This window comes from Diabrotica undecimpunctata, chromosome 2 (genome assembly GCF_040954645.1).
Source record: "Diabrotica undecimpunctata isolate CICGRU chromosome 2, icDiaUnde3, whole genome shotgun sequence".
NCBI lineage: Eukaryota > Metazoa > Arthropoda > Insecta > Coleoptera > Chrysomelidae > Diabrotica > Diabrotica undecimpunctata.
The window spans coordinates 11557150-11582820 of record NC_092804.1 but is presented as its reverse complement, the minus strand read 5'-3'; the positions used below and the strand labels follow the sequence as shown (position 1 = coordinate 11582820).

At 35.0% G+C, this 25671-nt stretch overlaps 1 protein-coding gene across 4 annotated transcripts in view; it reads right to left on the bottom strand.

Annotated features, from left to right (window-relative positions):
* Positions 1-25671, bottom strand: part of krz (beta-arrestin protein kurtz) — a 119275-nt gene that overhangs the window by 7791 nt on the left and 85813 nt on the right. For 3 of the 4 annotated variants that reach the window (XM_072522251.1, XM_072522253.1, XM_072522252.1), the window contains exons 4-7: positions 15132-15484; positions 13036-13080; positions 5971-6228; positions 2454-2638 (exon numbers count right to left, since the gene is read on the bottom strand). In XM_072522251.1, the coding sequence (XP_072378352.1) occupies positions 2454-2638; positions 5971-6228; positions 13036-13080; positions 15132-15484 (841 nt within the window). The remainder of the gene's footprint in view (positions 1-2453; positions 2639-5970; positions 6229-13035; positions 13081-15131; positions 15485-25671) is intronic. The other variant, XM_072522254.1, reaches the window with a different exon arrangement.

The window sequence follows — 25671 nt, the reverse complement described above, 5'->3', positions numbered from 1 at the left end:
TCTTAACCTAATATGTCCTGTAGACGTCGTATTAATATTCTTAAGAGAGACTTAGGAATCTATTTTTCCTGTGCACAGCCACAGCAGTATTCGTATAACCACCACGAGGTTAACACACAGTTCTATATAACCCGCCACCGGATTCCCCAGCCCCAGTGCGCTGGAGAGACAAATGAAGCATTCATCATCAAAGGTAGCGTACAATCATAACTTACTACCTACACATACACTATTCAAATAATGGATAAATTTGCATTTTAACTTATTTTGTCATAAAATATACAACCACCACCGTTAAAAATAAATAATTGATAGATGTAAACTCTCATTGTTTATTAAATACATTGTACACTGGGAAAACAGCTACATATTCTCATGTCATATTAAAGGAAGTGTATGAAGTGAATTTTTGAGTGGATCAAAAGCTTAAAGGGTGGTTGTGAAACGATTGAAGAGGATCCAAGCACTGGAATAGCTCAACATCAAAAACAGACAACATTAAGAAAACAAGTAAATCAAAAATCGTGGTTTTAGTCTCCAGTTCTTGCTGAAATCCCAGTAATTAACAAAGAAAGTGTTCTACATATTCCATAAATGGTGTAAAAAGTTCTTACTACAAAGCACAAGAAATTGAGAATGATTTGATCACCCACCGCATTGATCCCTGTTCCTTTTTTTATTTTTTAAGATAAAACGAAGCTGAAATGGATAAGATTTGCTAATGTGGAAGCAATGAAATTAAAAAGCGACGAAAATTCTAGAGAAACTAACCCAAGTGCACTTTTACAGGATTGCTTTCAACAATTGAAAATTTGTATGGAACGTTGTAGGGATAGGCAAGAAGAGTACATCGAAGGAGATACAACATGTTGTAATATAATTGGTGAGCAGTAAAATACTTTGTAGCACCAATCCAGTTATTTAATTGCCACATCTAGTAAATACATAAAAAATTTAATAATTAAGTTTAGAGAACCTATGGCGAACTACATTGTAAAATCTACAGTAGATTATAGTAGTGGTAAAGAGAACGGTATTGTAGATTGTATGCTAGAGTAATAAGACTATTTTAAAAGCTTCCTACAATTTGACAAACGAGATCTTTTGTGTTTAACTATTGTTACGTCAGCCCGTTCGCTACGCTACTGATCTCCATCCTAACGGCGATATTTTGACGTCTCCGAATGTTCGAAGAAATTACCTGTCTATACTAGGACAATTTTCAATTAAAGGTGACTCATCTACAAATTGAACTGAGAGTTAACGGCAACAATGTCAAATGCCAGAAGTAAATTTTTACTGGGGTTATTTTTTATGCTATTTAGGGTGGCAGTGAATAAAATTAAGATAGCTATGATGGTAACCAACGTTCTGAAAGGACACGGTACATGGAGAAGGGGTCATTTTTATTGTGTATGCTTCGCAAATGCGAGTAAGTGAATAGTAAAATAGTTCCATAAAATTTGCCCCCACAACAATATTAATTCTGCATACCGGTGCGATTCAGGAGCGTATAGTTGGAAAAGTTCGTTGAATATTTTGAAACATCGGTAAACTTATCAACATTTCGCTGGTCTATATATTTACGACCTTCATCATTAGATCAGTGAAAAATATACCTCATAATAAACTATGGCACAAGTAAGAAATATTAGTGCAATGTTCTAGCTACACAAACGTTTTAAGTAAGTTATATAACTCCCGATAAAACTTTTTCCAAGATAAGAGAAAAATTTCACTCATTATGTTACTCATTGCAGAGAAAAATTTCATAACGAAAAAGCTTTGTGATCATTTGAAACCGTGAATGAAAAATTTAAGCAGTTATCTTATATACTAAAACGCTAAGCCCTTTTCTTGTCCACCACTTTACTCAAAAACCATATAGATAATTAAAATATTTTTTCGGAATATTATTAGTATTACGTATGAGATTATCAAGATATACTTTTTGTACAAAAATTCACTTCCGGTTTTGAGTTGACCGGAAGTTAAAATTTACAAGTTTTAGACCCCACAATGTATATATGGATCGAAAGGTCTCGTCGAGACGAATCTAAATATGTACTTCCGGTTGCGATCCGTCACCGGAAGTGACCCGAAACGCGCATAAAACGTTAAGATAGAGCAAATCTGACACCGGATTCGTGATCAGCATGCAAAATTAACTGCTAAATGATATCCATGTCGACATTTGATGAACTAAAAATTGCATTCCGGTTTTGAGGTCGACTTCCGGTTTCGTTTTTATTAGTCAAATCAATAGAGAATTCAACGTAGAGTTCAAAAATGTAAGTTCACGAAATTATCATTTATAGTTTTTGAGTTATTGATAAAAATATTTTTACTTCCGGTCATTGTATATATTGTATATTTTTCTCGCAAAATAAAAATTTCATTTAAAAACTCGATGTCGAGTTGGTCCGCTAGTAGTGAACTAATTTATTACAAACCTTAACTTTGTATTGGACGATGATTCCCAAATTTTCTCGTTGTGACATATCAGCTACAAGTGTACTAGACGCAAGATTTGTGTCTTCGTGTTTTAATTGACCGTCGAGGGCTAAGCCCCATTTATCTTTGTTATTGGCCAGTAAGGGAGTAAGCGTAAAAACTTTGCTAAGTGTGAAGCCAGGTCCTGAAATTGAACAAAAAAATTAAAACTTTCAATATCATACAAAAAAATAATACACTTTTTCTTTCTTTTTTAATCAATGTATAGCTACATGAAATTGCGAAATTTTGACGCCGCTTTAATTTCAGGATGTGACTTTTTATTTCAGAACAGTGTGGATGGAACATACATCCGGGCAATGGGACATTTATCTATTCTCCCCTTCCTCTTTGGGATTATTACAATTTCGCAACTTTTATTGGAACTATTAAATTAAATATTAAATGGAGATAAGTATAAGAATTACATACTCGCAATAAACCCAATCTAACACATAGTGGATGAAGAAATATGAAGAATATAAAGAACTCATCACTTGCTTTAAGAATTGAGCGACATTGGAGCCCCAATTCCAAAAACCGCCGCACGAGGTAAAGTACAAAGTTATATAGATATATATTATTGCATATATAGTTACAGTATTATGTAATTAAAAGTCACACTGGCATCAAGGGAAATGAACTAGTTGTTGACCAGCTTGCTAAAGATGCTGCCATGTTGGACTATATGTCCTATATTTACATTGGATAATTAATTGAACTTTTATTGATTATTTGCTTCTGAAGCCAATGATGAACCACTACTTATCTGCTAGGATGTTAATGACTATGATGATGCTTGATCATTTATTTATTAACAAAAAGAGAAATCAAACGATTTCTACCTGGCGAAACTGAATTCAAATTTTTTAATTTTCAATTTTTAAATCAAGGGAATCTAAAATTGCATTCCACATGCCGTTCATCATGGTCAAAATTCGTAGTGAATTCAGTTTCTGGTACTCCAAACGGAGTAAAGTAATAAAACATAATGACGGTATTAGATTTTTGTTTCGATACAGGGCAGCGACAAGCCGCTTATACGTATTTCGACCTCTTTAGGTCTCTTCAGAGCGGTATAGCCACTGCTCTGGACCAAAACAAAAATCTTTCCGGAAACAAAAATCTAATACCGTCATTATGTTTGATTTATTTATTATTATATGTATTCAGATATTTTTCATCTTCGTATTACGTTTATAATATTAATTACATATTGCTTATATTATTGCTCTACGTCGTTAGTCTATAACAATCAACTATAAAGCGTATTCTTAAATCTCATTGTCATTAATGTGTTTGTTAACATCTCTGACCAAAAACTATTTATTCGGTTAGTTGTGGGTACTTGATATTTGGATAATTAATTCACACCCTGTAACGTTCACTATTTCTTTGTGCTTTATATCAATTATTGTTATTTGTCACTGAAAATCTTAAATTTTTGTATTATCGTATTGACTATAGAATATTCCACTGATTAATTATCGCATTGTGTAATCACCTTTGTAATCATCTCAACTTTAAATCAATATTTGTTGTAGTACGGGTCATGTCGCATATTATAATTGTGTAAAAATTGATAAGTTAGAATTAAATGTACATGTATGATATTGTCTTCTTTAATTTCACTTGATTATTTCTTTTGTATTTCGCAATATACATATTCGAGTCGAAAGGGAGGAACCAGCGTTGTTGTAGACAGAACAAACATGACTCCCTTTCTGATAGTTCCCTCATAGTTATATACAGATGATAGCATGGACAGAAAGCAAAGGAGTAGCGCAAGATACTTTTCTCCCCTTGTCTTCTGTTGCACCGTCTTCATGTCGCGTGGCGTGTTCTCGAAAATTCAATTCACCACAGGAAGTATTCCGTCCTGGATCATCTAGATCTTCTGTCTGTTTGTTTTGTAGTTGTAGTCACATGTTGCTGACGCATGTCAGTGTAGGTATGACTACGCTGTTTATGTCTAGCTTTGGTTTAAAATAGATTATTTAGAATAGAATTCCGAGTTTAGATTATATATGTTTTGGATTTTTTATGTGTTTAGTACGTGTGGTGTGAATGTTAATCATCTGTCCCATAGGAATCCTAAGTATTTTGTTCGTTTGTCCACTCGATTTATGAATTAAAGATTTCAGTCGTGTTATTTGGGATTTCCTCTTCTTTTTAAACATTATAGCCTCAGTTATCTGAAGTTACTGCAATTTTCCACCGCATAGCAGAGTGGAGAGTGCAATCCAAAAACAATTATTACGTGAAGTCATTAAAATTAAATGAAACGAGGAAATGAAAATAAAACCGTTGAATTGTTCTTGGATCGTCTTTTTGCTGATTGTAATCCAAGTGCCTAGGAATTTTCTTTTCTTACAGAATAAATTGTTTTTTCGGAAATTCCGGTTTCTACTGCCACTAATATTTTTGAAAGTGAATCATATCCTTGATTTACAAGATAATTCACCATGTTGACTAAGATTTGTTTCTCCCCTAATGACATTGCCTTCCCCTGGGGATGTTTTAGAGTACTGTACTCCATTAATAAATTCAATCGTATAAAACAAAAAACCAAAATAATAACTATAGTCGATATGAACTTCAACGAATCAAATGAACTAACTAAAATTAATTTTAAGTTTAGAATTTATAAATTTTAATGAGGGTGTAAACACATTAAAATGACATTAATTTCAGGTTGGAAATCAGTCATTAAGAATAACAAAAAACTGCAATTAGGATCCAAATTTTCCAAATAAGCAATGAGTTACTCAATACAATGTTATCAGTAATAATTATAAGCTTATTTGATATTCTTTGTTATAATTTAATTTACGTGAACTGACCATCAATAATTATAATTTATTTGTCCTCAACTGTTGTAGCACAATATAAAACTACTTAAACTTGACTGACAATCTATTTTATATTTTTCTTGACATTACTTTAGAACTGTCTATACTGTCAGTACAAAAATAACAACCATAGAACAACATCCACTTTTAATGTTGGATATTCTAACATTCTTTACCAAAAAAAGTTATTACGCATACCGATTATAAAATTGCTGATTACTTTTCGAAAATGACTATCACTCACAAAAAACAATGAAAAATATTGTTTTACTACAATGCTATTGACTGTAGCGCGTTAGTTTTAATTTAACATTTTTAGAGCCCTACATTTTTAGGACCCTGGTAGTGTCCGATTGAAAATTCTTTTGAAGAAAATCGGCATCGCCGCTCTAAAAACTCCCATAAGGATTGCATTGCCGTATGTTGGTGTACTGTAAAGTCAAGGAGGGACAGACTATAGTGTAAATATTTATCAATAGAGGGACTATGACAGACATAATTGCGTTTTGGATTATTCTTTATTAATAGATATTTAGAATATAACATTGTACATTCAAATATCGCGATACAAAATAAATTATTTAAAGAAAGAACTGAAAAACTGTAATCAAACACTTAATCTTACCTATCGGACACCCTTCTTCACTTTCAGTTTCAGCAACCGTGCATTTGTATTGAGCTGTTGAAAATAGACATATATCAGCGAACTGTCTAACTGAAACTTTGATCTTTTTGACTGTGCGATTTGAATTATTCGCTATGTGTACGTTAACAGCTATATTTTCGCCATGGTGGTACAATTTTTTGTCCAGAGACGCTTCTAAGTATAATTTGTTAGGACTCATCATAAATTCCTTGCTCACTTCGACGGACGGTTGTTCTCCTGAAAAAGAAAAATATTTCTTGTAGAAAACGGAGGGGTGCGCTTCTTTGAAAACAAAATAATAACAAACCAAACCATTATGCAAAACGTACAAAACAAAGGTTCTTCCAACGTATTGACTCCCAACAAAGTTAACAGTACACATTTTTATAAGAGCATTCGGGTCACTTCAAACAAACATAAAACAGATCTTAAATTAACTCAAGTGTTTTAATTTGTTTAAAATATTTTTCTATGCATTTTAAAAAGTTTCTTTTCTTCTATTTTAGGCAAAGAGAATTAAATAATTGGTGTTTGATTAGTAAAAAACTTTTGTTAAGTTAAAAAAAAGTTACACATTTTTTACGATTTTTCCGAAACTACTGGCAACATTGTAATGACATTTTAAACATATTATATACTATATACTTCATAATTTTCAAATCAAAATAGTTCGAAAACGGTATACAGTACCCAGTTTTACCAAGAGTACCTTTTTTGTGTAAACTTGTATACTGTTTAAGTTTACTTGGAATTTTGATTAATAATTCTCCCCTTAAAAAAGTAATGTTGAATAATACTTGGTTCGAACCTTATAACTAGCGCCCTCTATGAGAGTCAGATATAAAAACAAATTCATGGATGTACCAGTTTCCAAAACATATTCGTATAAAATTTCATTACAATGTTGCCAGTAGTTTCGGCAAAATCGTAAAAAATGCGTAACTTTTTTTTTCTTTAACCCCCCTTATCCTGGGTCTCTTTCGCAATAACTTGTATTCATGTATTCCTCGCATCTTTTTGCCCAGTGCTTCTTCAGAATTGCTATAAAACAGACTTAAGCCTTTCCTCAGCTTACCAGTAGTATTCGAGCCCCTTCCCATATCAGTTGGCCCACCTATGGAATTTGCAGTTTAAGTCGATTATCATAAACAAATTATACTCTGCATGTTTTTATAAGTTCCTATAATAATTAATATGGGATTTTTATTAATATTTATTAAAAACATTACCCTTATGGTTTTTCATTTATTTTCAACAATAAAAAAAATTTCACTAAACCCTGGCTATGCATTCACTCACGTCAACATACGTTGATTTTTTCATAATTAACTCAAGAGGTAGCTATGGAAAATGACATCAAAACAATAATATTGTCAGTTAATATCAAATGAATTTTGTAGTATTGTAAAGCTTTTTGCAGTTTGTGGATTGTACAATGGGTTGAGGTAAAGTTATCGATGAGAAAATTTGTTCAATCATTATTAGATTTTTTAATTCTGTAAAATCCAATTCGGAAATCGCGAATATGTTGCAATTGTCACGCTATAGTGTAAGAAATATAGTCAAAAGATACAAAACTACAGGTTCGGTCGTCACAAAACCTAGAAATGTACGAAAAAGTAAAATAACCGAAGTAGATCGAAGGACATTAAGATGCATTATAGTGAAAAATCGACGAGCAAATAATATGGAGTTAAACGTTTAATGTTATCATCACCGCAGATTTTAATGCAAAAATAGGGCGGCAAATACCAGGCGACTCAGACTACATAGGAAACTTCGGTCTAGGCAACAGAAACACCAGAGGAGAGACATTAGCAAATTTCATAAGAACCGAAAAAATGTTTTGCCTGAACACGTTCTATAAAAAACAAATACAAAGAAAGTGGACATGGCGTAGCCCGAACGGCCAGGTTAAGAATGAAATAGATTGTATCCTTTCCAGTGATAGATCAATATGTAAAAACATCGAGGTGCTGAACAAATTTAATACTGGCAGTGACCATAGACTAGTTCGTGCCGATATACATATTAACGTAAAGAGAGAAAGACGAAAACTATTAACAACAAACCCTTTACCGACGGCAGACATCCTAGCCAGTAATAAAGAGAAATATCAAGAGGAATTAGCACGGAAACTAGTAGCAAATACCTTTGAGCACAAGAATATAGATGAACTAGCTGAGAAAATAACTAAAGACATACAAACAGTCACTAAGAAACTTTGTTGCAGAATAAGAAAACAAAAAGAAGCTAAACTAAAACCCGAGACTCTAGAACAGATAGAGAAAAGAAGAAGAACGAACAGAGATAACCCGGACTATAAAGCGCTCAACAGAAGCGTTAAGAAAAATATTCGAAAAGACCCCAGAGCTTATAGAACAAACCAGATTCTTGAAACCATAGAGAACAATAAGAACATGAAAGTACTAAAAACATGTAAATCCGCTGGCAGGAATAAAATCATAAAGATAAAAGACGACCGTGAAACATTGTGCTCGCATAAGGAAGAGATCATTAGAGAAATCCGAAAATTTTACGAGAAGCTGTATACTTCTACTATTCCAAACCCCGGTATACCAACAAAACATATCTTAAATGTGGGCTCAGAGGATCTCCCTGAAATAATAACATCAGAAATTAGAGCCGCCCTAAAACAAATGAAAAATGGGAAAACACCAGGAGAAGATAAAATTACTTCAGAGATGCTAAAAATGGGAGGCACTGCATTAGAAGAGGCAATGAGAGCATTACTGAATAAATGCCTATTGGAAGGACAAATATCAAAAGCATGGAAAAATGCGGAAGTCATTCTACTCCATAAAAAAGGAGACGCTGCAAATATAGAAAACTACCGACCAATAAGCTTGTTGTCACACCTTTACAAACTACTAACCCGAATAATAACAAATATATTGACAGCTAAGCTAGATGCATACCAACCGGTGGAGCAAGCAGGCTTTCGTAAGCTTTTAGCACTATCGATCACTTGCAAACAATCCAGACAGTTATTAAAAAAACAATAGAGTTCAACATACCACTACATCTGGCATTTGTCGATTATCATAAAGCATTCGACAGTATCGAGAAATGGGCTTTCTTAACAGCATTGGATGACGCCAGAGTAGATTCAAGATATGCTGCCCTCCTTAAGAATATATACGATGATGCTACTTTTCACGTAAAAATAGATGAGGCATGAATGAAATTTGGCATTAGAAAATGTCTTCAAAAACTAAATTGGGTCGAAAAGGGATTAAAAATAGATGGAGTATATCTTAACCATTTGCGTTTCGCAGACGACATAGTACTAATAAGCACAGATATCCATGAACTAAAATCAATGCTACAAGATTTAAATCACAAATCGAATCAAATAGGATTTAAAATGAATCTCGACAAAACAAAGATATTAAGCAACAGCCTAGAAAACATCACGATAGATAACATCAATGTAGAAAAGGTAGAACAATATATATATCTAGGACATGCAATTAAAAACGAAAAGGAAAATCAAACCCTAGAAATTAAAAGAAGGACACAATTATCATGGGCTGCTTTTGGGAAGTTGAGCTTCATTTTAAAAGACAGAAAAATCCCAATACACTTAAAACGAAAAACCTATGACACTTGTATACTACCAGTTGCAACTTATGGATTGGAAACTATGGCAGTAACAAGAAAAATGGCAGAACAATTAAGAGTAACTCAACGGGCCATGGAGAGGGCCATGTTAAATATAAGCCTCAGAGACAAAATTCCTAACACCGAAATACGTCGAAGAACTAAAGTAACCGACATCATGGAAAAAATAGCGACATTGAGATGGCAATGGGTAGCACATGTAGCAAGACAAGACACCAACAGATGGTCTCATAAAGTGACATTCTGGAGACCTCGAGAAACAAAAAGAAGCGTGGGAAGACCCAAAAAGAGATGGATAGACGATATAACAGCTGTAGCTGGAAAGCAGTGGATGAGAATTGCAAAAGATAGGGAAGCGTGGAAACAATTGGAGGAGGCCTATGTCCAACAATGGATGAATGAAGGCTGACGAAGAAGAAGAAGAAGAAGAAGCGTTTTATGGAGTGACGTTATTGGAAGACACGTTTCTAGATCAACATGTCACCGAAAGGCCCACAAATTAGGATTTGGTACTTACAAAGTAAGTTTTATAGTTGAAAAAATTAGTAAGAATTGGTTTTAATAAATTTCATTTTATTTTAGGCTAAGGAAAGCCACTTTTAACATAACAACAATAGAAAAATATACTAAGATGATCAAAAGAACATAAAGATTGGACTCAGTCACAATAGGATTCAATACACTGGAGTGATGAGTCCAAATTTGAAGTGTGTGTTGGAGACAGTAGGAGTCGCGTCACTCGCAGGAAAAATGAAGCTTTCCATCCCGACTGTCTGAAGAGAAAAGTCAAATTTCCTGCATTTTTCATGATCTGGGGCAGCATGTCGTCCAAAGGTGTGGGAACGTTACATTTTATCGATGGGATTGTAAACACGGACAAATATTTTAATATTTTAGAAGAATCTCTTTTAGCGATTATGGAACACTGTTTAACACCAGCGGAAGATTTTGTCTTCCAACAGGCCGGCGTAGGTTGCCATACCTCAAAAAAGAGTTTAAAATGGATTGAAAACCATGGCATACCACTTCTGGAATGGGTTTCTAACAGTCCCGACTTGGTCCCCGATGGAGACTTTGTGGCGCGAAATGAAAAAAGCTTTGAGAAAACATCTTGCCAGGTCCGTCAACGAATTGAAGGAAAAATTTGGTAAAATTAGGAAATTCAAAAATGTTGTTCGATGCATTAAAACTTCTAAAACGTTGGGCCAACTGATATCGGAAGGGACTCGTACAAGCCATTAAAAAGCTTAAGTAGAGCACTGATGTGGTCCTCTTGTATAATCTATACGAGTTCAACTGGGATGTTGGTTCTAACACTGGACTAACAGTTGCTTTATTGGTTTTGACTGATTTTATTGCATGAAGAACTTCAGACTTTAAAAACTTTTTCTGATATTATTATTCCACAATGCTGAATGTAGTTGGCTCATAATTGTTCTTTCTTTAAATACCTTTCTATCGATGTCAGTGAACTAAAAACTCCCACATAAGTGTTAGAACTATACTAAGTGACATAGAAATCCGAACACCCAGTTTAAATGATTTTATTTTAATAAAATTTTGTATAAGTACTTAATGAAGCATAATAAGTAAATGATTGAAATTTCAAAATGATTGCATTGCTTTAAAGCCCTTTTACCTTTAATAATGTGTGGATGCACCCCGATGTGTTACGCATTCTTCAACGCGCCTAGGCATGCTTCTGATCAGGTGGTCAATGTCCTATTGTGGTATCTCATTCCAGGCAACCACCAACTCCTCTCGAAGTGCTTGTAGAGTCTGAGGAGGACGTTGCAAATTGAGCGATCTCCTACCCATCATATCCAACACGTGCTCAATTGGGGATAAGTCGGGAGATCTTGATGGCCATGCTAACAATGTGACATCATTACGTTGAAAGAAGTCTATTGTGAAGTCTGTTGGAACTTTGGATTTGCCAGGGTGTCAAGATAGGGTAAAAGGTGGGGTTCTAGAACTTCTTGGATATAACGCTGCGCGTTCATGTTACCTCTTATGAAGATTAAAGGTGACCTGGCACCATAAGCTATAGCACCCCAATCCATAACTCTAACAGTGTGATGAACATGTCTTTCAACAAAAAACTGTGGATTTCACCACGTCGCCTTCTAACCCTCGCTCGACCATCGTGCATGCCTAAACAAAATCGAGACTCGTCACTAAAGACAATACTGTTCCATTCCTGATTCCAAAGTGACCGTTCTCTGCACCACTGAAGGCGATTACGGCGGTGTTCTGGAGTTAAAGGGAGGACCCAGTGTGGTCGGTATGAAAACAGGTCAAAACTTCTCATTCGTCGGTAAACACTTCGCATGTCAATAGGTCTTCCGTATTCTGCAAACCATTCATTTGCAATGGAGCTGGTAGTGGAGAAACGGTCTCTTAAGGCCAATAATCTTAGGCGGCGATCTTCACGATCTGTTGTTCTACGGCGGCGTCCAGTGCCCCTTGCTCTTTGCGTACGGCCTTCTTGAAGCCATACCTGACAACACTTAACCACGGTGTCTACACTTCTTTGCACTCTAACTGCAACTTCCCGAAAAGAAAGTCCAGCTTCCCGAAGTCCCATTATACGGCCCCTATCAAACTCACTAAGTTGACGAAATCGTACAGGTCTCCGCACTCTAGGCATCGTAACCAATCGTAAAGAGTGTCAAGAACCACAATCCGCCAACTTTGGATCTTTACTGCGGCTGAAATATTTTATTTTTAGATTGTTAGTGAATTTAAAAACAAAAAGTATAAAAACCGGAATCTCCAACTGATAAGGCTAAAAACTTTATCACTTGTTTTTTTCAGTAAGATAAATAAATTACACCAAATTTTATTGAAATAAAATCATTTAAACTGGGTGTTCGGATTTCTATGTCACTTAGTATATGTGTTTGTCCAAATACCACAACTACAACTACAATTTCTTATTTCTTTGGTCAATATGATTTTCTCTAATCACCTGTGGATTGTAATCACAGCTTAGAAACCAAGGCTGTATAGTAACCGAACAGTCCAGACCGTGTTAGTTTAAAAAAGACAAATATTTAAACACAAACACTCATTAAGTTATTGTAAGATTTGTACCGTAACTGCTTCTTGATCTGTAAACACCAAATATATAGCAATCTAACAGGACGATGCTCAATATATCGGATATCTTTGTCGTTAACATTCCATCTACATTAGACTCGACTAAAGGAACTCGTTGGAGTCAGATTTACTGGAAGCAGATCCTGTGCTCAATTTGGCGAATATTAGTTCTTGTGGCATTTCGTATGGTACAAGTCTTGCGGTTAAAGAAATATGGGTAATCACAAAACATAACAATTAAACATTTATATTTTGTTAACATTTTCTTTCAAAACAATCAAAAATATTTTTGCTTACCTAAAAAATTATTGACGTCATTGTTATTATTTAGTAACAATTGGTCTGAAAGGATACAGCAAAAAAATTACACTAGGATATGTCTTATGTTAAAAATAATGGTGAAATGAAGTAAGTCCTATTATTTAAATATGAAATATGTGACGGTTGAACATCTCTATAATCTATAAAAATGAATCCCGTGACATATTTCTCTATGTCACGCCATTACTTGAGAACGACTTTACCGATTTCATTCATCTTTTTTTATTAAGTTTTCTACTGTGTAGAAGGTTCGTACGGAAAAAATATTTAAGAAAATTGGGCAGAAAATTAAACATTTCGCGGTTGACAGTTACCACAATTCAAATGTACTGAATAGTGTGGGGGTGAGTAAGCAAGCCTGTCATGCAGGAGATTGGGGTTTGATTCCCCACGAGAGAAATTTTTTGTTTTTTTAAATTCATTAAATGTGTCCTCCTTCCTTCCTTGTTTGACTATTTCTGTCCAATTATCTCTCTCCTGTGAGTGTTGTTTTGCTTCGGAGAATAAGTAACCAATCATCTCCTTTATTTGGTTCGACTATCATACTGGAGATCTTCCTCTGGATCTTGTACTCGCTACGTTACCTTCAACTATCCTTCGCTCCATGCCTTCTGTTCTTCTAGTTATATGTCCAAAATATCTCAGTATATTTTGGTTGATACTTGTGATTAAATCTTTTATTATTTTAAATCTTATAAATGATTAAAAACAATCAATTAAATGAAATAAACAATACGATGCAATTTTAAGGAAAATAGTAAAATAAATAATTTTATTTTTCCATTCAAACAGTAATATACTCCTTTGGATTGACGTCACTAAAACCGTAGCTATCTTCATGTCTATTTACTTTAATACACGTGTCCGAATTTAGGTTGAAGTTAATTTATTCTTCTTCTTCTTCCTCTTTATAATCAATTCTGATTGTTCATTGGCGGATTAATACCTCTATCAAAGTCCATATACCTCCATCTTTTGCCCGATCGTCCGATACTTCTTTGCCTATTGGTGACTTATCTCTTGCTATTTTGACGACACGGGTCTCCTTTATTCTGCTTATGTGGTTATTCCATTCTTTTTTCTATTTTGTGTCCATTCATTTATACACTGCACGTTACATTTTCTTCTAATGTCTTTGTAACGTTTCAATCAACTAATTGAATGTGACACCAAGCTCCGCTTGGTACTTGTCCCTTGCACTATATTATTCCAAAGCGACCTCACTAAATGATAAATATTTTTAGTAGCTGTTCCATCCTATATAAGCCGATCCAAATTTTTATTCGCTCTCTTTTCAATCATATCACTACAATCATTCTACAATGAAACTTTAGTCACACAAATTGGTTAGTGTCTTAGCCGTATACACGGGTAAGTATATTTTGCTAGATTTAGACCTCTGTTTTTACATGTTTTCTTTTGCATAGCAGATACTTTCTTTCTTAAAATAAAGCTGAAAACATTTTAACTTTTATTTTTTTTATATATGTACCTTTATTACCTTATTTTCTTTAATATAGGTCGTATAAACATATCATTTAATATTAACATAACGGATTGTGAGTAGAGAGTTTTCTTTCCACACCATTAATAGTTTATTATTAACATATACTTTTTTATACATATCTTTCTAATGAAATTTTTGAACGCACCACTAATATTTGACAGTCATTCATTTCCTTTGTGACTACCATCTTGTAGTATGATTAGTGAAAAAGTGGTAGAGTCCAGATCACTAGTGATGAAACACCACCCTATTTGCCAGATTTAGCACCCTGCGACTTCTACATGTTCCCAAAAATCAAATCGTGCTTAAAAAGAACTCGCCACAGGTCAATTGAAGAAAAAATGGAATATATCACTCACTTCATTGATTAACGATAAAGAAAGTCAACCAAACGATATCCCTCGCGGAATTTCTTAAAAATCTTTTGTCTAGAACATCTAGCTAGAGTATTTGTCTTTAAAAACCTTTGGGAAAATCAGTAAGAACTGTGATTATGCGTGTATCATGAAACGTATTGTAGGACTTTACGGTGAAATTTACAGGGATATTAAGATCTTTTACTTACCTTGTTTATTCGGTGCATACATAATTTTTCGAATGGCCAGCCTCACGGAATTCCTCTTGTGCGGTTTGTCGTCCTGGCTTTCGCCGACGAACGCCTTGAGTTCATAGTCGATACCGCATGGTTTGCCGGTATCTCCTGGTGCCGGTTGGAGCGTCACGGACGCGGGACAATGAGGAGGCAATTCGAAATAGAAGGGGTAAGCATTTGATCCCAATTTCTTAATCAACCGTTCCTGCAGTCTTGTTAAAGGTCGTTTGTTTTGCGGGCTGTCTTGCGGGTAGATTTGTTCGGCGGCTAAGTAAAGGTCCTTGCGAAATGTTAAGCCTAGGACATCGAGATCTTCTCTACCATACCTGCAAATTAAAAATATACATCATGGTTAATAAAAGAAAATTATCAGCATAAACCAAATGTAAGAGAAAACTGTTTTGTTTACTTTTGCTCTGTCCAGTTATTCCCCCATGGATATTGATTATGTTTGACTTTTTGTCTATCCCATAATAAACGTTCAGTTCTTAGTTATTGCTTCAAGAAAGCTACAGGAATAGTGTGCTGTACGGTTCGTCTTTCATGGCCATACTCACAATCTGAAGACTGTGTGGAATGTGTTTTGTTCCAATCTATTTTCCACCATTGGTTTGTTTTAAAGTCTTCTGATGATAGGGATCTGTAAGTTGTTCCAGAAAGAAAAAAATTGGACTTGGGTATTTAAGATTCGGCATATTTATTCGACTTATGATAAGACACCCAATGGCTGAAAATCCAAAACAAACGGCCCACAGTCCCGGGCAGCCCTTAAGGGAGAGGGTGCTAAGAATCCCCCAGTTAACCAATAATGTCCCAAAAGTTCGGTACGTGGAACATTCGAAGCATGTACCAAGCAGGCAAAGCAGCAAATAGTATTCAAGAAACGACTCGCCTGAACATAGATATTTTAGAATGCAGTGAAGTTCGATGGCCAAATTCTGGAATAAGAATTATAGATGAACACAATATCTATTATTTTGGAGACTACACAACAAAAAACAGAAATGGCGTACCGATGATAGTAAAAAGGGAAATAGCTAAAGCAGTAATTTACGCCCATATCAGACAGAGTTGTGCTATTGAAAATTAAGTCAAGTCCCTCTAATATAAACATCATTCAGGTCTACGCACCGACGTCAGAATCCACTGAAGAAGAAATAGAAAATTTGAAGAACATAAATTAATTACTTTGACGAGCCATGTACTTAAAGTACTCCTTACTATCATTCACTCGCGCATATACACCAAATTAGAAGAACACCTGAGTGAAGTTCAATTTGGATTCAGAGCAGGACTCGGAACAAGGGAAGCACTTTTTAGTTTGCAAGTTCTAATACAGAGAGCCATGGAGGGCAACTGCGATGTGTACACATGTTTCCTTAACTTCGAGAAGGTATTTAATAAAGTCCCATATGGGAAACTAATCGATATCCTAAAAACATTAGGACTTGATGGTAAGGATATAAGACTGATCTCAAACTTATATCTCCAACAAAAAGCAACAGTGCGATAAGGAGTTAGACAGGGTTGCATATTGTCACCGGCATTATTTAACATATACAGTCGTCAGAGATTTGTTCTTTAAAAACGACACAAACAAGCTGAATTGAATTTTGCTGAGAATGTTAACTTTAAGACCCCAAAAAAGATGCAAAAACGTTTGCCTCCCGCCTTCCCCCTAAAACCACCCTCGTAAAGGGCTCTTAATGTAGCTGAGATCATTTTGAACAAAAATATTTATTAGCACCTATTGTCTATAATGAACCGCTCTCAGAAACAACGCTTGAAGCAACCGGTGACTTTGAATGCCAATTTCGCGCGCGAAATAAAATTTGTATCAGCTCGACGGTAAAAAAGTGTCTGTGGTCATTATACAAAATAAAAAGTTATCTATTAAATTAAAATATCAGAAGGGACGCATTTATTACTAAAAAAAACTGGTGAAAAATTTAAAAGCACATTGATTACGACATTATGAAGTAGGATTGCACACTGCACGTTTCTAATGATCTTAATTGATGACTGAATGAATGATGATAATTTTTGCCGTCATGTAGACTGCGTAATAAAAGATAAATCAAAATTACTTCTTAAATCACAGAGATGATGGTGAAATTGCAACGTAAATTCTGTGCATGTAATTTATGGATGCTGGTACACCGTCGAAGATGAATGCACAGAAATAAGCCACTAATTAACATTCAAAATTACTTATGTGTTAAAACAGCGTAGGCAATAAAAAATATTTGAATATCACAGGGGCAAATGAGGTGTTGTAATAAGATTCTATAAACAAGTCCCCCATAATACAAAAGTAAACTAATTGTATTAGTTTACCACTTGAAAACAATGTTTTATCTCTCGACACAGATAATTGCGTTGTAATCCTCTGAAATGTTTATTTGATTGGGGATTTGGTTACCACAGGATTGTTGAATAACATTAAACAAAATAAAATGGAAAGAAAAAACTGGCCGAAACCACCACAAAAGGTAGATCTCATCAGGTATTGAACTGTGAAGATTATACACCGTCCGAAGAAGTGAACGTTATTCATTTAGCGTATGTCACGAATCCAATAATATGAAATAAACTACAAATTTTACATAAAAATGAAAGTAATGTAAATAATATTAAAATATATTTTAGCATGAACTTAATTTTTCTCAGGGATTTTAGAGTTTTTACCAGAAATTTATAAACATGGATAAATATGCGTTTCTTTATTGAAGGTGAAAAAACTCAACTAATACTTTGTGTATTTTATCTAAGTTTGTGTATCAGATAACAAACACTTCTTAGATCACGACATAATGGGTAGTTCATCCCTCATAGTCCCAACGGCGTCACGGTAGGGATTATGGATTGATACAGTCTCCCCCTGGCATCGAATCCCTTAAAGGAGGGGTCAGCAGAAGATGCAAGTTTCTTTCTGGGGCACCCTCGTCTTCATCGTGGCACTACAGGCGTGGGAGCTTTCAACATAATTGAGGTTAGCGTGTGTATCAGCGGATACGTGGAACACACCAAGAGCAGTCCACTCCACAAAGCTCGTAACTCACAGGCGATACCACTCGCTTGATTCTATGGGGTCCAACTCTCTTCGGGTAGTAGTCCAACTTAGGTATCTGTCCTTTCGACCTGTTAATACTGGGAGCAATTGTTTTGACCCATACTAAATCTCCTTTGAATGGACTGGGTTCCTTCAAACGTCGATCAGTATATTTCTTTTGCCTTGGGCGTTGTTATGCTTTATCCTCGATTCATGCAATGTTTCGGCCATGCGTTTTAGGTATGGGGTTACCTGAGGTACAAAATTTTCAGATTCTACAACTTGGCGGATATCTCGATTAACTTGATCTTGATACAGTTCGCAGCTCACGTCCAAAAGATATGTACGCAGCGGTTTGTCCTGTGGAGTCGCTCCATACTGAGTTCATGGCAAATCTAACCATTGGTATCTTCTCAGGCTAAGTGTTAGCCTGAGCTCAGTTCCTACAAGCATAACAAGTCTAGGATTTAAATCTCTATTCTTGTGCTCTACCATATTAGCAGAAGGGTGATAGAGTGGAGTAAAAGTCTCTTTTATCTGTAAAATATAGCAAACTTGTTGCATTATGTCAAACATGTTACAATATCTGAGGAGTCAGGGGGAAAACAATCATAGTTCACTCTCTATCCCAACATGTCGAGTCGGGTGTGGCATTTCTGTGATTCTCTTTCTTAGTTTAGCGACTTCGTTATGCGTCGACGAATTCGAGTGGGTACAGGGACACCTAATGCTTTCCGAGTGCAAAAAATTCGAGAATCACTGTCCTCAACTGGCACTGTACCATTAGATGCTAGAGGAAAACACGGAAATAGGCCCCACAACATTTCTGAAGATACTATCGTCAAAATGACAGAATTTATTGGTTCCCATTACTCCTGGAAAAGAGTAAAAAAACTTATCTCCCTGAAGAACTCGACATAACTAAGTTACATACTTTGTATCGTGTGACAAGTTTCGCGAAATTTTTGAAACAAAGTTTAATATTGCATTCGGTTTTCCTAGGAAAGACACCTTTAGCTACTGTGACACTATAAAAGCGGAAATATCTGCCCTTTCGCAGAAACTAGATACTAGCAGTATTGAATATAAAACCCAAATCTTGGAGAAATTACAAGAAAAAAAACACGAAACAAAAAAAAAACAAAAAGAACGAGAAACAACTTCATCTTGTGAGAAGTGAAAAATTTTATTCTGTGAAAAGAAAATATCGAAAATTGTCGTCAAAAGCAATCCATACCGAAGCCATAACCATAGATTTCCAAAAAAATTTACCAACCCCTAATGTGACCTCAAACGATGTCTACTATAAACTTAATTTTATAAGCTTTAATGTACACGTATTGGCCGATTCTACCTCTGTTTTCTATACTTATGACGAATCGGTAGCAAAAAAGTGGGCTGACGATGTGTGTTCGATAATTCATCACTTTTTGTATAACGTACTGTCATCTCAGGTTCAAAATTTGATAATAGTTTGCAACTCTTGTGGAGGGCAAAATAAAAATTACACAGTTTTTGGTTCCTTCATTATCTAGTTCAGACAAAAGGACAGTTTGAGTTTGTGAAAGTAATTTTTCCCATTAAAGAATATTCCTACATGAGTTTAATTAATGAAAAAACTTATACGAAAATTCCGGACATTGGAGAGAAGTCCTCCGCAACAGCAGAGTGAAACTGAAACCGTTCCAAGTGGTGGACTGTGGGAAAGATATCAAATTTCTGAATTGGAATAAGCATTTCTCCAATAAAGACGACATTTCTCTCATAAAGTTAAATGAATGGGAAGAATATTATACGAAACTGCTGAAAGAGGATAGAGTAGAGTATAGATGGGAAAAGATAAGGGAATTAATAGACAACAGAGACGAAAGACAGGAAATCCCTATAATAACATTATCTGAATTGACGGAAATCTTAAAAGAGGTTAAAAACGGAAAAGCCGCAGGGCCTGGAGACATTCCCATAGAGCTGGTTAAATATGGGCCGACTGCACTTTTAGAATTAATAGTAGACCTTTTCAATAAATGTATGTGTGGAGACCAGGAAATTCCTAAAGATTGGAATAAATCTTATATAAGCTCCATATATAAGAGAGGGAATAAAAGAGACTATTCCAATTATAGAGGTATTAGTGTGACGAGCTCTGTGGGGGGCCGGTTGTACGGCAGAATATTAAAGAAGAGGGTTAAAAGACAGATAAAAGATATTGAAGAACAAAGCGGCTTTCGTACCGGGAGATCCTGCCTTGATAATATATTTATCCTACGACAAATAATTGAAAAGCGTGTCGAAAGAAGTAGAGAGACCCATTTGGTATTTATAGACCTTGAGAAAGCATATGATAGTGTCCCGTTAAAGAAAATGTTTGAGGTCCTCGAAAGGTCCGGATTGGATTCGACGTATATCCGAGCGATATATAAATTGTACGAAAATGCAGTTAGTTGTGTAAAAATTGGAACCAGAACCTCAAATGAATTTAAAGTCACTAAAGGCCTAAAGCAAGGATGCTGTTTGTCACCGACACTCTTTAAAATATACGTCCAAGAAGCATTGAGGAATTGGAGAAATAAATGTAGACTTATGGGCATCGAAGTGGGACAAGAAACTCTGTATACATTGTTGTTTGCAGATGATCAGGTGGTGGTTGCAACCGATGAGGAAGATATAAATTATATGAATCGAAAATTATTTGAGGAAAATGCCAAATGGGGGCTTACTGTAAACATAAGCAAAACAGAATATTTAAAAATTGGAGGAAATACCACAGATCTGAGGCTTGAAAACGCAGTCATAAAAGGCTGCAACCAGTATAAATATCTAGGAAGCATCATATCAGCAGATGGCAGAGTTAAGATAGATGTACAAAACCGAATAACCCAAGCATCCGAATACTGAATTCATTACTGTGGTCTAATAAAATAAAGATGCATACCAAACTTTCCGTATACAGAGCAATTGTAGAACCAATTACCACATATGGTGTCGAATGTTTGACGATGACAAAGAATGAATGAGATAAAGTAGACGTTGTGGAAATGGATTATCTTAGAAGGTCATGTCAAGTATCGAGAATGGAAAGAATCAGGAATGAGGAAATACGAAACCGTACAGGAATTAGAGATACTCTTTCAGATAGAATACAAGGAAGGCAATTACAATGGTATGGTCACGTGATGAGAATGGAGGAGGAGCGGTGGCCAAAGAAAGCCTTAATGTATGTTCCGCCAGAAAGAAGGAAAGGGGGAAGACCACCAAATTCCTGGAGAACAGAAATTACAAAAACCATGCAATCTAGAGGCTTAGAAGAGGGAGATTGGAGAGATAGGAAAAGATGCAGGCTGAAATGCGGGAAGCGGCAATCGCCGTAGGACCCCCGTTATATGATGTGATGATTTCTCCAACAAGTATACCAAGAAATGTTCAATCCCTACTAGACCTATTCGAGTGTTGGAAATCAGGAAAAAGTAGCCCTCAATTTATCTTTCACAAAAACACCTATTCTGGGTTATTTGCAGGCTGGCTGTTTGAATGCAAAATTAAACGAAACCCGAAAAGAAATTTAAGGAAAGCTCATAATATTACAACTCCGGAAGTTACTAGCCAGAATCATCCCGAAGCTTTGTACAACGGCCCACTCCCTGTCAAAGCTGCTAAGTTAGAAGATGTTCTCCACTTGACCAAATATTTGGAAAACGTAAACTCTAGAAAGTTCTACACTGATTTACAAGGTACTGAACAGGAGAGAAGTTCGGAGGAACTGAAGCTTGAAGATACTGGGGAAGAACGTTCATGGTCCATGCCGGCACACTCAATTTTTTGTATGATGTTTCGCAAATAAAATATTTTTTTGTCTTCTCTTAATTTTTCGTCTGTAAACATGTCAATGTACCACTGAAAAAAATTACCGATCTATACGGTTGTTAAAACAATTTGTTTTAATTTGAAAAGTCGTTAATAAAATACTATTCATTTGTTGATATATAAATTAATAAAACTTTTATTTCGAAGACCCACAATCTGTTCATTTTTATCTCGGACACGGTCTGTATGTCATTCTTTATTAATATTTGTCACATATATTTATTTTATGATTGTGTACCGATAATATATTGCCTAAGGCACGCACACACCTAAATTATAAATACCTCCACAAAGAATTCGTACCTATCTTATCAGCTTTTTAAATACGGAGGGTTCTCGTAAACAAAAGTACGTACATATTATATATCTTATTTCGGCGAGTCACCTTCCTTATTTTAATTTTTCATGCTGAAATTTAAAATCGAAAAGACAAAAATAAAAATTGACTTGAAGTTACTTAAGAACAAGAACTGAAATAACAAATCAGTTTGGGTAAATTAAAAGAAGTTTCAATAAACGTAAAAATTACACATGCATTTTTTAAAGACCACTCTTAAATACAGCGAAGAAGTTTATTGAAGGTACTGAGATGAAGAATATAGGCGTAGTACATACGATTTGCACAATTTATGGTCTCCCAATATTGTTTGCTTACAATATGCTGATGATATTGTCATCTACTCACATAAGAAAACGTACAGTGAAAGCACTACTGAACTCACAACATATTATGTACAACTTGGATAATTGGACTTGGTTAAATGGATTCAATATTTCGTACCAAAAATGTGCTGTATTATTTTTTTCAAGAAAACACCCTATTAAACATCACGCTGTAACCTTACATGGCAATGATATTCCAATTGTTTCGGAATTTAGATATCTTGGTGTCGTACTTGACAGAAAATTGCTTTGGACTCAACATATTAATTATACAATTGGTCGCTGCGAAAAAGGTATTAATTTTCTTAAAATGGTGTGTAAGAGATCGTGGGGTGCAGATCAAAACATTGCATTGAATTTTTATAGAGCCTATATAAGATCTATAATAGATTACTGTTGTATGGTATATGGGTCAGCTAGTATAACCAATTTACGTAAACTTGATCGAATCCAATTTAAAGCTCTAAGGATTGTGTTAGGATTGATGAAAAGCACTCCAAATGAAGCCACCCTAGTTCTAGCATCTGAAAACCCACTCTCATTGCGCAGAGAATATCTGGCAAGCAAATATTTCCTAAACCAACATTATCGTGGCACTTATAATGCAAAAATAATTAATAAATTAAATACAGCTGATTTAACATCTACATACTTCATTAAAAAAAACTCTCCACCACTTGCAAGAGCAATTATAACTTGCAATGAACTGAAGTTAATAAACTCCCCTTGTAATGTTATCTGGGAATCGTTGGATATACCACATCTAACGAGTGTTCTAGCTACAAATATTATCCCTAAATACCAAAATGAATTTTGCTACACTACTCTTAAAGAAATCTTAAGTGGCTATTCAGATCATATTGTGATCTATACAGACGGGTCAAAATCACCAACATGTACAACCAGTGCTTACTTTGTACCAAAAATGAAGATTAAAAAATCATTTATTTTAAATAATCAATCCAGCATTTTTTCTGCTGAAGCATGTGCTATATACAAAGCCCTTGAATTGTGCTGTGAAAACCAGTGGAACAAAATTGTCATATGCAGTGATTCACTGTCAGTATTACACTCCTTGCAAAACTTTAAATTCACAATAAATAGCAATATATTCATATTAGAAATTTTTCAACAGTTACTAAAACTATCAGATCCATATGGTACTAAATTTCTATGGGTTAAGGGACACTCAGATATTGTTGGTAATACTATTGCTGATTCTATAGCTAAAAATCCATTACAGCACCCACATATGGTGATAGAAGAATTTAACACATGTGACCTACTTGCCTATATCAAACAACATATTAAATTTAAATGGGACAGACAATGGATTCAGTTTGGTGAAAGCAGGGGCACTAATTTATACAAATTACAACCAACAGTGGATGTAAAACAATTTTACAAAGATGTCACACTAAGCAGAAACACAGTGTCAACTGTCTTAAGATTAAAAGTAAATCATGGATGTTTTCCGAAACATCTACATAAAATAGGAGTTCTCCCAACAGACCGATGTGAGTGTGGGACTAGTATAGCTGATTTAAATCACATATTCTTCAACTGCCCCCTACATCGTAATACAAGTACGTGGCTGCTAAAAGAATTGATAAAAGAGGGTTTAAGTACACCATTAAACGTAAATCTTCTATTAAGTGAAGACAATATATGTTGCACACCTACCTAACCGTGGTTTATGTCTTGTTTGTTACAATAAAGCCGCTCTGATGAATCCCTGAGCGTGAAAAGTGTCCTCCTTGTACAATCCTGTATGAATGAATACTAATATCTATATGTAATTCCGTGGCTAAAGGTTTCAAGCCAAGGCCATTAAAAAAAAAAGTTGTGGTTTACGCGGATTTTCTAGATTGTACTGTAAATATTTCTAGTTCTTTATAATCATAATCATGTGAAAATAACACCATATTTCTAATGCTTTTAGACAAAAAAGAACTAATTTCGCACCAAAGGAAAAAAATCAACACATAGGGAATAAAATAACATCAGGGAATTTGCTTTTGATGGACGATGGCGAGATTGTTAGAAATGTCTAGAAGAGAAATTTACAAAAACTTTTTACATTATATACAGGGTGTTTCAAAAAAGTATGTCATAAATTAAATCACGCATTCCGGGGACAAAAATAAATTGATTGAATCCAACTTACCTTAGTACACAAGCGTAAACAAAAAAAGTTACAGCCCCTTGAAGTTACAAAATAAAAATTGTTTTTTGCATTATCTCCTAAACTACTTGACATTTTGTAATAAAAATGGACACGTTACTTTCTTGTTCTGAAAACATTTTTCATACAAAAGAAACAACAATATCTAAGCGCACAGAAAAATTTTAAGGGGTGTGTGCAGCCCTAAATCCCCCCAAACTTTTGAGTACGTTCAAATCGCTCCTGTTATGATTAAGAGCTCTTGTTAACAACAACGGTCAACGGTCCGATTTTGAAACCGTTCGTTAGCCGTTGATCAGTGTCTTTTAGGTTCGTATGAATGTTTGTTCACGCACCTGCAACTAATCCGTTAATTAAGTTGTCACCGTCTACGTATCCGGTCCCCCTCGGCAAGACGTTGGACAAGGAAAAAAACGATTTTGGTAAGTAAACATTAATTGATAAAGTAATATGTTCAAAATGTCTTAAATATATTGATTCTGCCATTGCAATCTCCCTTCTAGTGACATGAAATAATCTGCGAATTTATTGCGAATATTATTGGCTGTTAAATTTCCTCTTACCGAATTTGATCGGGGTACTTCGCGCAGAGCAGAATCGGAACCATCAGTAGTATAAAAATCACTTGCTATGTTATTAATAATTCCTTCTTTCTATTCCAGATATTAGCAAGGGCGTCTCCTTGCTGGCAGTCTGCGGATAATGGAGGTAAAGCTTCGGAAGTTGATGCTCGGCCTTGCAGCGGCCATTTC